The sequence below is a fragment of the Camelina sativa genome, chromosome 4, assembly GCF_030686135.1.
Source record: "Camelina sativa cultivar CO46 ecotype springtype chromosome 4, ASM3068613v1".
NCBI classification, from domain to species: domain Eukaryota; kingdom Viridiplantae; phylum Streptophyta; class Magnoliopsida; order Brassicales; family Brassicaceae; genus Camelina; species Camelina sativa.
The window spans coordinates 2,793,324-2,809,576 of record NC_141883.1 but is presented as its reverse complement, the minus strand read 5'-3'; the positions used below and the strand labels follow the sequence as shown (position 1 = coordinate 2,809,576).

The following is a 16,253-nucleotide window of genomic DNA, read 5'->3' as shown; positions in this document are numbered from 1 at the left end:
GTCTCTCGTCTGAAGTTTCTCGTCAAAACCCGTCTCTCATCTGACGGTTCTCGGCATTCCTCGGTCTCCTCGGTCTCGCTCGGGCGCTCCTCTCGGCATTTCCCGGACAGCTCTCTCGGCTCCTCGGGCAATTTCTCTCGGCTCCTCGGGTTCTATCCGCTTAGTACGTCACGGTCGACTCGGGCAGTACGTCTCGGGCAACACGGCCAGTACGTCTCGGTCGACTCGGCCATCTCTCGGTCCGCCCTTATTTTCTCGAATTCCCTTCGGCGTTCGTCTGGTACGTCCGATACGGTAAATGGTACATGGTACATGGGACATGGTACCATCGGCCATCTCTCGATCTGTCCAGAATTTCTCGGACATTCCTTCCGTAATTTTTCTACCTTCCTTCCTTACCTTCGCTTTACGTCCTTTCCAGTCCTTTGGTCAGGGATTTTTATTTTGAATTTTACTTCTTGGTGAGAGTCATTACACCTCACTTTACTTTAGTCTCTTCTTCTTCTTTTTTCTTCGCCGCAGCCGCAGCCTCCTCCCCTTTCTCCAACTCCTTTAAGGACTGAGTTAACATCGCTTTCTGCATTGCCAGATACTGTCCATAGTAATCGACGAAAGCATACATACATGTATTCAGCTTCAATCTACCATCTAGACAACTCGTGCCGTCATTTTTCACTTCCCGAAATTGAACAGATTCTTCGAATGCATCCTTGCACCCACCTTTTTTCAAAAACCGACTAAGCGAACACTCATCACAATCTTCCTCATTCTCCTTGTTAGTTTCATTCAAATTATTATCATCAGAACTTACGGTTTTAGATTTGTTTGGATCTTGCGAATCAACAGATGAATCTCCTCCTTGATGAGCAGAAAGATCGGTACCGCTTTTTGCTTTGGTCTCGGAACTCTCAGCATTCGGATTCATGGAAGACATAGTTGTGGCCTGATTTTGAAAGATGAAGTTATGTTTGCGAGTCAAGAACACAATTGAATAGCTTTATAACCCTCTCTAAAACAAACCCTTAATGAGGTTAGTAATAAATTTATGAAAAATTTTCTTAGGAAATAATATCTTAAAAACTTAGGAAGATATCCAAAAAACAGTTATTCTTGGATAACAAATTTCCTTTTATGGTATTTGAAGATTTTCCTCTATACTTATTCCTGTAAAAAGTATTAAATCTTAACATGGTTTTTTGTTTTTATTTCTTATTTTTTTGGTCAATGTTATAAACTAAAGAGAGAATGGAAGAATTGTTGTATATTATTCCATAGAAGAAGATAGAATATATATAGGAATACAAGACTTTGGAGAATAAGTAGAACTTGAGAAACAAGTAAGTCTAGAACATGGACCTAAGATGGGCCTATTATGGTCATCCACCTAATGGGTTCATAACAGTCAAGAAGAATAGTTTAGTTTTTTTTTCGAATTTTAACATGTCACATTAAGGGTCAAAATTGGACATTAAAAAGTTTCTGGTGTAAAATGTAATAATGTTAGAAGTAAAGACGTTCAATTGAAATATGTTATATTTTCCAACTAAACAATGTCGTGGAGACAAGTTCTGAATTAAAGTAATGAAGTCGGTGACTGACTGACTGTCTATGTCTCCCTCAAGAGCAATCAATGGATCAGAATCCGTATAGGAGAAGATCGTCTCCGATCAGAACCACCACCGGCGGTTCAAAGTCCGTCAACTTCTCCGAACTAGTTCCGATGAAGTATCTCAGCTCCGGTACGATGAACCTCACGAGAACCTTCACTACTTGCTTGATACTTTGCTCTGTACTAGTAGCATTCTCAATGATCTTCAACCACCACCCATCTGATTCAAATCGGATAATGGGTTTCGCCGAAGCAAGAGTTCTCGACGGCGGAGGTTTCTCCAATGTTACCAAAATCGGTATGTGTGTTCATCCAAGTCAAAGTTTTGAACTTTATTAGTTTAGATCTCGTTCTTACACTCAAGCATTTGCCTTTATGTGTCCATAGCTCCTTTTCGATTTCAATTTTAGATTTTTGTTTTTTTATTTTAAGATGATTCTCTTAGACTGAGCAAGATTGTTTGGTTTTGCGTTTTAAGCTTACTGTGATTCATAGTTTAGAATCTGCAGTGAGTGGTGACAAAACCAGGTTATGTTTTATGGAGTGAATTCATAAGCTAGTTGGAGTTTTCATGGAAACTGCCATAAAAATTGAGTCTTTGTTGGTCCCAAGACTCTTTTGTTTGGTCTTTAGCTTAGAATGTTCGTTTCCTTTTTTCCCCGTTTTAGATTCTGTTTTGATTATGTTTTTTTTTTTTGTAGATTCAAATGATTCAGATAAGCTTCTCGGAGGACTACTAGCTTCTGGTTTTGATGAAGGTTCTTGTCTTAGTAGGTACCAATCAGTACTTTACCGTAAACCGTCCCCTTACAAACCTTCTCCATATCTCATCTCTAAGCTTAGAAACTATGAATTGCTTCACAAGCGATGTGGTCCGGGTACTGAATCTTACAAGGAGGCTCTAAAGAAACTTGATCAAGACCATATTGATGGCAATGGTGAATGCAAATATGTTGTGTGGGTTTCTTTTAGCGGGTTAGGGAACAGGATACTTTCTGTAGCTTCGGTTTTTCTCTATGCGCTTTTAACGGATAGAATCTTGCTTGTTGACCGAGGGAAAGACATGGATGAACTCTTTTGTGAGCCGTTTCCTGGTATGTCGTGGTTACTACCTTTAGATTTCCCTATGACGGATCAGTTTGATGGATTGAATCAGAAATCCTCACGTTGTTATGGAGGTATGGTGAAGAATCAGGCGATTGATACTGAGAAAACTTTGTCTTATCTTTATCTTCATCTTGTACATGATTATGGAGATCATGATAAGATGTTCTTCTGTGAAGGAGATCAAAGCTTAATTGGGAAAGTACCTTGGTTGATCGTCAAAACAGACAATTACTTTGTTCCATCTCTATGGCTAATACCGGGTTTCGATGATGAACTAAACAAGCTGTTCCCGGAGAAAGCGACTGTGTTTCATCACTTAGGTAGATATCTTTTTCATCCAACAAACCAAGTATGGGGCTTAGTCACTAGGTACTATGAAGCTTACTTAGCCCATGCGGATGAGAAGATTGGGATTCAAGTAAGAGTATTCGACGTAGGCGCGGGTCCATTTCAGCATGTGATGGATCAGATTTCATCTTGTACTCAAAAAGAGAGACTTCTGCCTGAAGTAGATTCACAAGTAGAAAGATCTCGCCAAGTTAGAACCCCCAAACACAAAGCTGTACTTGTCACATCTTTGAGCTCTGGCTACTCTGAGAATCTAAAGAGTATGTATTGGGAATATCCAACATCGACTGGAGAAATCATCGGTGTTCACCAGCCAAGCCAAGAAGGTTATCAGCAGACAGAAAAAAAGATGCATAACGGAAAAGCTCTTGCAGAAATGTACCTTTTGAGTTTGACAGATAATCTTGTGACAAGTGCTTGGTCTACATTTGGATATGTAGCTCAAGGTCTTGGAGGTTTAAAGCCTTGGATACTCTATAAACCCGAGAACCGTACAGCTCCTGATCCTGCGTGTGGTCGGGCTATGTCGATGGAGCCTTGTTTCCACGCGCCTCCTTTCTATGATTGTAAAGCAAAAACGGGTATCGACACGGGAAAACTAGTTCCTCATGTGAGACATTGTGAGGATATGAGCTGGGGACTGAAGCTAGTATGATTTTTTGCTCTACTCCTGTTTTGATCTTTTGATGTTGTTACGAATATTGCTATTTAGCTATTTAGGATTATTTCTATTTTTCTTATTTCCTTTTCTCTTAGGGTTTTACTTTACGTTTGATTATATATAGAGATGAAGTCTAGGTTGTAAGACTCATCCAAGCAATTGAGAGCTTTGGAGGTTTCTATCGGATTAGGCCTTGTTCTGTTTCTCTACTTTATAATAAAGGGGTTTTGATATTACTTCTGGTTTTGGGATTCTATCTCTAACAGATGTATTATTATGTGTAACACACCCTCCCTCTTCTTAAATTAGGACCAAACTCTAGAATACCCTTGCAATCAAAAATTTATTTATCAATACCCTTTTGTGGTCTAAATACCCTTTGACAAAGGGTTGACCAACATATCTCATTTTTACCCTTAACCCTAACCCATTTTTATTTAATAAATCAAAAAAATTTTAAAAGAAAAATATGTGGACCCCATCAATTTTTCTCCACCAATCGGGTTTCTTCTCTCTCCCCTCTCTCTCCTCTCTCTCTCGATTTCATCCTCGCTCCCCCCACTGTTGCTCCTCTCCTCCTTCCAATCGATACAAATCGAGTCCATAGAAATCGATTTGATTCCAAACGAAAGCAAAAGATTGGGATTGAAGCAAACAGCAAAGCAAAGCAAAAGATTCAGGTGATATTCTTACATTTATTTACCAATGCAATTAGGGTTCTTGTGTTGTTGAGGTTCATCCTAAAGCAATTAGGATATATACCTTGAATGCTCATTCAATTTATTCTCATTTGTATTAGTGTCGAAATGGGTCGCATACTAAGTGGATTCTAACACTTCATTCGAACTGAATCGTAAAAATATTCCGAAATAAATAGTGATTTTGTGGAGTCGATGTAGTACAACTGGTAGACTAGGTATAACTGATTTGGTACAACTGGTAATAGTTTGGTACAACTTAGACGGGTACAACTAGCACAAGTTTGGTACAACTTGGTAAGACTATTTACACGACAGAGGTTCCAACTAGTATTTGGTACAACTGGTAATAGTTTGGTACAACTTAGACGGGTACAACTAGCACAAGTTTGGTACAACTTGGTAATACTATTTACACGACAGAGGTTCCAATGTGAGTTTTTTATTTTATTTCAGGCACAATGAATAATAATCGTTGGATAATCATCGTTTTTGATTACGGGGGATATTATGCAACAAGGGAAAATGAACTAAGATGGATTTCAAGAGAAAAAGTTCATCAATCTCTTAGAATGGAGACATCTATTGAAGAGGTCAGTTATTCTGCATTGGTTCAGAAAATATGCAGAAAGGCAAAGGTTGATGAAACTATGACTGAGCTAAAATTGAGTTACGTTCCCGAATCAGTGCATCCTAAGAGACCGATACACATACGTGATGATGATGATCTGATGTGTTATTTGGAAATGAATCTAGATCAATTCCAAGTTTTGCATGTGGAAGTCGTGAATGATGTTGAAATAAATCAGGGGGATGAGCAAAGTCGAGGAACTGTACGTTGTTCACTTAATGTCAAGACGCATACGTGCTTGAGGTCAGATACAAGTACAATGAGGAGAAAAAGGAGAGGCACACCATTGGATGGAGCAGTGGGCATTGGGGTATTCGAGGACGATATATCCAGTTCCTATCATGTCTATGTGGATGGTCCGTGACGATGTACGTGCTAAGATTGTTCTTCCTAATTTTTATGTCACAAAAAGAGGAAGAAAACCAACAAAAAGGATTCCATCAACCAGAGAACATGGACGCAGGAAGAAGAAGAAAAATTCGAGTAGGAGCTGGTTTGATAGTGAGGGTTCTCGGACTTAGTTTCTTATTTGGAGAACTTAGTAAAACTTATTTTTCCCTCGGTACAACTATTGTCATTTGTGTGTGTTTGTTTTTTGTGGATTATCTTGATAGACATGTTTGCTTATCTTTAAGGGAAAACTTATTTCAGTTAAATTGTGATTATCTTCCTTAGGTTAGTTGCCAAAAATAATTATATTATTATTTATAATTAAAAATTGTAATTAAAATTTTATAATTAAAAATTGATAATTAAAAAAAACAAAATATCTATATTATTATTTATAAATTTTCAAATAAAAATAAATATGACAATTGTATAAATAATTAACAACAAAAATATTAAATATACATAACTAATTGAAAGAAAGAATTGTCATAACAATTTTCATCATATTCAAGGTTTATCATGAAACACCTTATACTTTAAGGGTTACTTTGTCGTTGTAAACCACATATAATTACAAAAGTTTAGAAAATTATGTTTTCAAACATATGATCGCATGAACATGTGTAAATGTATCTCAATTAACCATAAACCATGTGTGCAACTAAAATTATTGAGTTTTGACATGGTATAACTAATTACAATAAAAAATTCGGAATTGTACAACTTGTCAAGATCGGTACAATTTGAAAACTTGGAACAACTAGTGCATTTTGGCGGCTACACATGTGTAAATTGGCGGCTACACGTGTTTAAATTGGCGACTACACGTGTTTTTTATGTGTCAAACAAAATTTCAATTTTTGAAACATTAAATTGGAGCGAATTATCTAGGGCTTCCAATCGATTTGCGATTTTGGGGGGTCCAAAAAAAATTCATTCCTCTCCCCTCTCCCTCTCTCTTGCGATTTCTGGGTCCAAAAACAAAAACAAAATTTCCTCTCTCTGGGTTTTCTGGGTTTTCGATTTCTGGGTTTACTGGGTTTTCGGGAGTTTTCGATTTCTAGGTTTTCTGGGTTTTCGATTCCTCTCTCTGGGTTTTCGATTTCTGGGTTTTTGCGATTTCTGGGTCATCTCAAATCTTGAAATCTAATATAGACAGCTGAAGATGGATAGGAGCAGAGATATGAAGAAAATTAAGAAAATATGTTTTCTCGTTTTTTTTGGATGTTTTCTTGTGGTATGTCTCGGAAGATGGTACGACTAAGTAGAACTTGTTCTTGGAAGATGGTACAACTACGTAGTACTTTGTAATAGTACAACTAAGTAAAACTTGTTCTTTGTAATGGTACAACTAAGGATCGTTTGTGTGGTTCCATTTGCCGATTGCCGGTAATTTGTCTTGTTCTTGTGTGTTATTTTGTCTGCTTAAACACACAACATAAATTTTGATGCAAACTGAGTGTTGTACTTAAAAACATAGTTGTACTTACTTTAACATTCCAACCAAGTTGTACCTAAAAACATAGAGTTGTACTTAAAAAAGAGAATTGTACTTAAAAAAGAGAGTTGTACCTAGTTAAACATTCCGAGTACTTAACAAAAACCATAAAAACAACCAAAGAGTTCACATACTGACTCATAAAGGTTCACATGCTCCTTACTTTTTCGAGTTTTTCTGCCTTGTTATAATAGGAGTCCTTACGACAACGGAAGGTCCCGTCCCCTTCTTACGCCGTGCGAAGCAACAACATCCACATACCCATCAACTTATGATTCAAATCCTTAGGCATATGGAAAAAATGCTTGAACTGTGGGTGCCCTAAGAACCAATCTAACTCCTCTTCTTTAAGATGACCGCCTAATAAGTTTATCGTCTCTGAAATAAAACACTTTCCAGACATCTTGAAAGGCTTCGTATACTGGGAGTAATCGAAGTACATATTCAGAGGTTGCATTACGTCGCATTCATCCTCAGATCCCTGCAAGACACATATCTAGTTATACCAAGTTTTTCTAAGTTATACTTTTCTAAGTTTTCCTAAGTTATACAGTTATTCTTTTTAGAACGAATTCTTATACGGTTATACCAATATAGAGAGAGAGATACTTACCGATGAATCCTTATCATTTGACTCCTCAATTGAGTCCGTTTTATCGGAATCACGTTCTGATTCATCTCCACGAGTTGCTTCTTCTTCGAGATCTGCTGGGGGATTCGATTTTTCCACATAGCTTGGGTTCTTTGTACGAACCATTATGATTTTTCCACACATGCACACAAAAAATAACAACTGATTTCAACTTCAACTTCCACTCCAATTCATGAAAAAAATCGACAAAACCCTAAAATTGAAAACCAAATTATCGAAAATCGAAACCCATATTACCCGATTTTGAAAAACAAATAACCCAAATTCGAAAAACCCCAACCTATTTCAACTTACCCAGAATCGAGTTATCCTTAGTTGCACTTGAGGGAGAAGAATAATTAACGGGAATTGAACGAGGGAGAGTGGAGTCGTGAATGAATGAATTCGAAAGTTGGGTAGTTAAAGGAGAGATCCGATTTCAACTGGATTGTCCGAATTTTGTGGGTTTGGGTGGGTATAAGGTGGTTGGATTTGTAAATAACAAAAATGATATATGTTTCTTTGTCTTTAACCACATTTTTGATTAAAATAAAAAAAATAAATAGTTTGTTATTTTCGTAGGGGATATGAGAATAGAAATTTAATTAGAAGGGTATACTAGATTTTAGTCCTTAAATTAGCTTTTATAAAGTCAAATTTTGTCCTTTTGACATTTTCTCAAATTAGGTATAAGACAAGAGCATAAAGGTTGAGTCTTTATTACCAAAGTTTTTTTTTTTTTTTTTTTTTTTTTTTTTTTTTTTGTATTGTTGCAGTAAAACGTGAATCTGATGAATCTTTGCTTCTTCTCTTACTCTTTTTCCATGTAACAGAGGAAGAAGGTAAAAGGGAGAGATCAGATTTGATTTCTATTTTCATTTTTTGTTTAGATCTTAGGGTTTCTGAATAGAAATGTATCCATCCAGAAGAAGATTACCTCTTTCCAAAGCCATTGATAAAGAACCCGAAGAACAATTTGGAGTCCAAGAAAAGAGATGCAGATTCTTGGGAGCAATGAGAATCACAGAGATCTTAGCTTTATTCATGCTTACTATACCTGTCTTGCTAGTAATCGTAGCTATGTTTGGATATGATCAAGGAAATAGCTTTGTAGAAGCCTCCAGAATCATACGAATGGAACCGGAACCAAATGTAACATCCTCAGATGATTCAACATTGCAGAGAGATCAGGGACAAAAGGGTAAGGCAATGATATATATGTTGTTTAACTTACCTTCTACCTTTTTCTTTTGGGATTGGAATGTTTATATCTTTCTTTGAATGTTCCATCAGATTCTGAAGATTTGTCTCTGCTTGGAGACTACTTGTTTCTGGATTCAAGAAAGAGACTTGCTTGAGTAGATACCAATCTTACCAATACCGTAAAGCTTCACCGCACAAACCCTCTTTGCATCTACTTTCGAAGCTTAGAGCTTACGAAGAGCTTCAGAAACGATGTGGACCAGGAACCAGACCATATATCAAAGCGGAAAGACAGCTTAAACCGAAACAAACCGGTGATTCGGAATCAGAAGGATGCAAGTATGTTGTTTGGATGTCGTTTAGCGGATTAGGAAACCGGATTATTAGTATTGCTTCTGCTTTTCTCTATGCAATGTTGACAGATAGAGTCTTGCTCGTTGAAGGAGGAGAGCAATTAACGGACTTATTCTGCGAACCCTTCCTCGATACCACTTGGTTATTACCGAAAGATTTCACCTTAACTAGTCAGTTCAGTGGCTTTGGTCAAAACTCAGCTTATTGCCACGGAGACATGCTAAAGAAGAAACTGATTAATGGTTCCTCGGTTTCGTCTCTGTCTCATCTCTATCTCCATCTAGCTCATGATTACAACGACCAGGACAAAATGTTCTTCTGCTCAGAAGATCAGAATCTCTTAGAGAATGTTCCTTGGTTGATCATGAGGACAAACAACTTCTTTGCACCATCTCTCTTCTTGATTCCTTCATTCGAGGAAGAGCTTGGTATGATGTTTCCCGAGAAAGGAACGGTGTTTCACCATTTGGGTACTACCAAGCTTACTTAGCTAAAGCAGATGAGAGGATTGGTCTTCAAATAAGAGTCTTTGATGAGAAGTCAGGCGTATCTCCTCAAGTCACAAAACAAATCATCTCGTGCGTTCAAAACGAAGATTTGTTACCTAAACTAAGCAAAGGAGAAGAACAACACAAGCAGCCATCAGAAGAAGACTTGAAACTCAAATCTGTCTTGGTCACTTCTTTAACAACAGGATACTTCGAGATCTTGAAAACAATGTATTGGGAAAACCCAACTGTGACAAGAGATGTGATTGGAATACATCAGCCAAGTCATGAAGGACATCAACAAACAGAGAAGTTAATGCATAACAGGAAAGTTTGGGCAGAGATGTACTTGCTGAGCTTAACTGATAAGTTGGTTATTAGTGCTTGGTCTACATTTGGGTATGTAGCTCAAGGACTTGGAGGATTAAGAGCTTGGATTCTGTATAAACAAGAGAATCAAACCAACACAAATCCACCTTGTGGTAGAGCTATGTCGCCAGATCCTTGTTTCCATGCTCCTCCTTACTACGACTGCAAAGCACAACGAGGAACTGACACCGGTAAAGTTGTCCCGCACGTTAGACATTGTGAAGATATTAGCTGGGGACTTAAACTTGTTGACAACTCTTAATTTGAAACAAGCCAGCTGAATCTTTATATATGGACAAAACTTAGATAATCAACATCGTGTTTGACACCTTTTTGTCTAATAAAATTCTTTGCTTAGCCTTCTTCAAACTTGTGAAGTATGAGCTTAAAGTTTAAAGCTTATTAATCATAAAATTGACTAAATACTATCACTAAACGTAGTTTTAATGGGCTTATATAAAACAAGCCCGTAATAAAGAAATCTGTTATATAACTTTTTCCAACAGTATTAGATGGTGAGGAGAAAAGAAAAACGCAAAAGTTTTCTCAACTAACTTGACGAAAGAAGAGGGCTTGCTTGTTTGAATGGATCTCTTAAACAGCCCTCTCCTCATTTTAAGTAGGGAAGTTACATCAGTGTATATCTTCTTACACGCCTAACTTTGTTCTATAACTCTTTCTTTCTGTGTCCTAAAAACTCCTTATATAAACACTCCCTTAATCTCTCATCAATCCACTCTCTCTCTCTCACACACACACACACAGAAACCATGGCTTCTTCTTCTTCTTCATCATTTTCTTTATTATTTCCTTTCTTTCTTATTCTTTTCTCATGTTTAATATCAGTTTCATCATCAAGAAGATCATTAATCGACCGTCCTCTTCCCAAGAACCTTCCAAGATCCGGTTTTCGATTCAGTCTTAAACATGTGGATTCAGGTAAAAACCTCACCAAGATCCAAAAGATCCAAAGAGGGATTAACCGTGGTTTCCACAGATTGAACAGGTTAGGAGCTGTAGCTGTTTTGGCTGTAGCGTCTAATCCTGATGATACTAATAACATTAAAGCACCTACTCATGGAGGAAGCGGCGAGTTTCTTATGGAGTTGTCTATTGGAAACCCGGCGGTTAAATACTCAGCTATTTTTGACACCGGAAGTGACCTTATATGGACTCAATGCAAGCCGTGTACGGAATGTTTTGATCAACCAACTCCGATTTTTGACCCGGAGAAATCTTCCTCTTACTCGAAAGTAGGGTGCTCTTCTGGTCTTTGCAACGCATTGCCTCGATCAAACTGCAACCAAGACAATGATGCTTGTGAGTATTTGTATACCTATGGAGATTACTCATCCACAAGTGGGTTCTTAGCCACGGAAACGTTCACTTTCGAGGAGGGGAACTCGATTCATGGTATCGGTTTCGGGTGTGGGGTTGAGAACGAAGGAGACGGGTTCTCACAAGGCTCAGGTCTTGTAGGTCTTGGTCGTGGACCTCTCTCGCTTATCTCTCAGCTCAAAGAGACTAAATTCTCTTATTGCTTGACGTCGATTGAGGATAGTGAAGCATCTAGCTCGTTGTTTATCGGATCTTTAGCCTCAAATATCGTCAACAAAACAGGTGCAAGTTTAGATGGCGAAGTAACCAAAACGATGTCTTTGCTACGGAATCCGAATCAGCCTTCGTTCTATTACCTTGAGTTACAAGGCATCACCGTTGGAGGGAAACGCCTTTCTGTTGAAAAGTCTAATTTCGAACTAACCGAAGATGGAACGGGAGGCATGATCATAGACTCGGGAACGACCATCACGTATCTCGAGGAGTCCGCCTTTAAGGAGTTGAAGAAAGAGTTTACTTCCCGTATGGGTCTACCAGTCGATGACTCGGGATCCACAGGACTTGACTTGTGCTTCAAGTTACCTAATGTTGAAAAGGATATTGCAGTTCCTAAGCTAATTTTCCATTTTAAAGGTGCGGATTTGGAGCTTCCCGGAGAGAATTATATGGTGGCGGATTCGAGCACAGGCCTTTTGTGTTTGGCCATGGGAAGTTCTAATAGGATGTCTATTTTCGGAAATGTTCAGCAGCAGAATTTTAATGTACTTCATGATCTTGAGAAAGAAACGGTATCGTTTGTCCCCACCGAATGTGGAAAATTGTAGATTTTAATTGTTTTCTTCTTTTATGATAAATAAACTTTTATGCTTTGAGACAACTTTAAGTGCCTCCATATTTTACACCATTAGATAGGTACATCCGAGAAAATAGAATATATCATGTTTTTTAATTGTGTTGATATGAAAACAAGGGAAAAAACAGAAGTAATAAATCTTTGCAAAGAAAAGAAAACTTGTTTTAATTTTCTTATTGATAAACAACTATTTGAACCTAGCTAGAATAAAAATTAAGTAATTGTATATGTGTAAATTTCCATGTGTCCGTGAAACCACAATGATAAATATCATGTGCCCTGGATATAGTAACATTATAACAAAGAGTAGTCTATTTCTGCTTACTGAAATCTCTTATAAATTGTTTATCATTTACCGTAGATTTGTTAATCCTGTAATTTCTAGATATATAACGTAAAAGAGTGCTAATATGGTTTGGAAGGGCTTGTTCCATCATGAACAACTTAATTTGAAATCACATCGATATGATGTTTCTACGAGAATTATTGATAATAATGAACAATAAGTATCATTATAATTATTAAACTTGGAAGCAAAGTAAAAGAGTTCGCTCAACTTCCAAGCAACTTGAGCGAGAAAGATGAAAAGCATGCGTCATGCAGTTTGATTATAAAAGATGAAAATACGAACACGTCGCCCAACAAATTAACATAATTAAGCCCTAACTATCTCACCTATATTTTGATTATAAAATAAAATAAAAATCTTACCTATATTTTTTTATCAAAATGTTTCAAAACCCATAAAATTGGTATATCATATAGATTTCTAAACTTGGAAGTATATATATCCTCTTTGAGGAAAATGTGTGTAAGATTTGTTTCTTTCACGATTGTATATTTTACCCCGCATATATATAGAACTTTAGAGTACATGTGTATTGGTCGAATGTTCTTTGGTCATTGCGATTTGAATTATAATGGGTGAAAAAAGAAAGAGAATGAGCTACAAACTTTAACTTACAATGCCCATAGTAAACATGTAGAGAATACTCGTATGAGATTGAGAGCTAATCGGCTCATATCATTGGGCTTGAAAGGGCCTATAATAAAATAATAATCTTGCTTAATCGGCGCATTGTGATGTTGTTCTTTCCACATTTTAAGACCAGAGAGATGGATCAAGTCCTCACCGTATCCGGATCCCATGTTCTTGAGAGCAATTGGTTTGTTTTTTTTTTATCACCAACAAGATTTTCATAGAGATGGTAACATGTGGTAAAGACAAACCCTGATGAAACCGACGGCTACGCTCTTTCCACAAGTTATAAGTTCCTCCTTGCCTAGCCTTGAAGGAGGGTAAATGAATTAATTAATCTTAGGGGATGTAGCCAGAGGAGAATTTGGTCCCAAGAGTGAGGGACGTCATTTGATAGACCCATCTTATGAGCCAAGCTGTTGTTGAATGCTTAGGGATCGCCACTTTATGCCAAATGAGAGATGACCAAGAAACATGAAGCTTCCAAGGACGGATTGAATAACAGGTGTCAAAAGCTCTAGAGCATTGAAATATAGTTTTCAGTATCTCTACTCTATTTTATTACTACTACTAGTATATCATGTGTGTAGATAAATACCCTATTTTAATTAATAATTTATTCTAAACCTTTTTATGTTCAACAACTTATATTAATGATTTTCTCAAATAAGCCAAGCCGTAGAAAATTTAACCTAGTCAATACTCGTATTTCGTAAGTCATTATACGTGGAATTTACCCTAGTCTATTAAAAGAAAAAGGGAATAGAGAAACCCCTAGATATGGCACATATATCATGATAACTTTTCGGTGCCCAAGTCTTTATCAAACGGCGGCGCCGACTGTATTCCACCGTTCCCCGACTAAGAATTTAGCAAGAAACATCAAGAGACGAAGATAACATAACAACTATGAAATTAAGTAAAACGAATCCGAAACTAGAGAATCAAAGTTAATCCACACAGTTAAGAAAAACGATGAAAGAAAGAGACAAATTAAAAGCCATCAACAAAAGATAATAGAAAACATCGATCGGAATCGACAATTAGAAAACGAAACCAAAAAAAAAAAGAGTTTAGGGTTTTGGTTCAGGTTCAAAAGCCCACGCGTTGTCCTTTCGAATCTCTGCTTCTTCTTCGGATGTGAAATCGCACTCGATGTTGAAGATCGTTCGAATCTCCTCTGGCGACATGTCTTTGATGTGATCTGCAACGCTCTGGCAAGTGAGATCGAGAAGGTCTTTGACGTTGAGATAGTTAGCAGCGAGAATGATTGAGAAGGTTGTTTCGATATCAATATTTTTCATGAACTCTACGTCCCAAGTCTTGAGCTCCTCCGCCTTGGCTTCCTCTTCCTTGGTTGAATCTTTATCATCGACGTGTTTCTTGCAATACTCGATGACCAGTGCGAGGATCTTACCAGTGACGTTCGCCAGCGGGATTGCTTTATCGGCGCAGTCATCGTCGATCATGTGCCCTATGATCTGCAATTTACGAGCCACCGCTTCTTCAATCTCGAAAGTTTCACCATCGGAGCTAGTCAACACAACCTTGTTCGAAGACATGTTGTTGTTTTTTTCTTTTGTGTGGCTAAACGAAAAAGAAGTTTTTTAGGAGATTTAATCAGAGATATTGAATGAGAGATCGAAGAAGGTATGATGATCGTCTCTCTATTTATCTGATGAGAAGAGTCGGTCAATTATTGAATTTAGGAATTAGGAAATATGATAATTTTTCCCTTTTTAATTTCCAAAGCAATAAGGAAAGGGTAATAAAATATCTTTATTTATAAAAATTCCTAAATTATTTTAAGGTCTTTAATCTTTTAACCCGTTGTCAAAAAAAAAAAAAAATCTTTTAACCCCAATTTTTTTTGGTGGAAGATAATTAATATAACCCCAATTATACTACACACATTGTTCTAATATAAATGTTATACAAATATTGTAATTTAATATTTTTGCAAAATATTCAGCTAAAGTTATATCTTAATATCTATACATCTAATATATATATATATTATTTTTTAACTATACATGTTTAAGAGCAATTGTTTTGTAAGATATTACGATTAATGCCATCACTTTAAAGGCAAAATATATTATAACCTCATTAAAGATATATTTGGAATAAGAATTATTTTTTTTTTGTCAACCAAAGATAAAATTAGAAAAAAAACTTCAAAATTGATTGTCAAAACGGAGGATAATAGTTTACAAATGAAATTTCAGAAACTAACGTACGTGAAAAACGAACAAGGCAGTCTGCCCGCGCACATTTGACTCACGCAGAATCCTAGTAAGAGAAAAAGAGGGAAATACAGCTCTGAGCAAACTGATATTGTCTAGTAGATTGGAAAAGGCCGGCCAATCTTCAGAAGACTGCACCATCGCGACTAGCTCCGCACAATCAGTCACAGAACACTGACAAACGAACCCGCCAACCAGGATAGACTCCATAACCCAAACAAAACATGTAACTCCAAGTGTATGTGGGAATAAGAAATACTTATATCCATTTTTCTAGAAAATCTTTATTATCTACTATATATCTATGTAACCCAACACAACAAAAACCTTTTTAACAAAGATTGTGCATTCAACAATTAATAATATAGATTTTTAGAACATAGTGTTAAGATTTAAAACTATGATTATGTTATGATTTTATCATATTTATTTGATTTTGTCTTTTAATTGCTTTGAATCATCGTATAATACATAAAGTTAAAAAAAAATTAAAAAAGAATTCTGCATATATTGTGATATAAATTTGTAAAAATGGATATATTTTACTCAATTATTAATAAGATGTGTGTTCCACATCGTCTACAATATTAGACATTAATTCAGTTATATTGTGACAAATGTAACAAATCAAAAAATGTTTCCATGTTATATTGTGAATGGGTTGTAAGACGGAATAACTTTGAATCAACAATAAAAAAAGTATAAGACAAGGGTTAAATCCTCGTTTTATTCAAATATAAATGGGAGACTTGCAAAATTAGACTCCTAACTTGAGTCAATTGCAATGTTAGACCCCCTTTTTTCTCTTTCTAACATTTCCCACTTTCTCCCTATTAAATCCTTGTCCATT

The 16,253-nt window shown here is 36.6% G+C and overlaps 2 protein-coding genes and 3 pseudogenes across 5 annotated transcripts; 3 read left to right on the top strand and 2 right to left on the bottom strand.

Moving 5' to 3' along the window:
* Positions 1-478: 478 nt before the first annotated feature.
* On the bottom strand, positions 479-934 carry LOC104783485 (uncharacterized). The gene has a single exon (XM_010508635.2). The coding sequence runs from the start codon at positions 932-934 to the stop codon at positions 479-481; it is 456 nt and encodes a 151-aa protein (XP_010506937.2).
* Positions 935-1,522: 588 nt separating this feature from the next.
* On the top strand, positions 1,523-3,961 carry LOC104779645 (galactoside 2-alpha-L-fucosyltransferase). The gene is made up of 2 exons (XM_010504028.3): positions 1,523-1,907; positions 2,311-3,961. The coding sequence occupies exons 1-2, from the start codon at positions 1,631-1,633 to the stop codon at positions 3,717-3,719; spliced, it is 1,686 nt and encodes a 561-aa protein (XP_010502330.1). The 5' UTR covers positions 1,523-1,630; the 3' UTR covers positions 3,720-3,961.
* A 4,379-nt stretch (positions 3,962-8,340) lies between these two features.
* On the top strand, positions 8,341-10,356 carry LOC104783483 (fucosyltransferase 2-like; annotated as a pseudogene). The gene is made up of 2 exons (XR_015596458.1): positions 8,341-8,774; positions 8,867-10,356. The product of XR_015596458.1 is annotated as a fucosyltransferase 2-like (transcript).
* A 154-nt stretch (positions 10,357-10,510) lies between these two features.
* On the top strand, positions 10,511-12,202 carry LOC104779643 (aspartic proteinase nepenthesin-1 pseudogene; annotated as a pseudogene). The gene has a single exon (XR_015596459.1). The product of XR_015596459.1 is annotated as an aspartic proteinase nepenthesin-1 pseudogene (transcript).
* Positions 12,203-14,053: 1,851 nt separating this feature from the next.
* LOC104783482 (SKP1-like protein 14 pseudogene) lies at positions 14,054-14,853 on the bottom strand (annotated as a pseudogene). The gene has a single exon (XR_015596104.1). The product of XR_015596104.1 is annotated as an SKP1-like protein 14 pseudogene (transcript).
* Between the last annotated feature and the right edge of the window lie 1,400 nt (positions 14,854-16,253).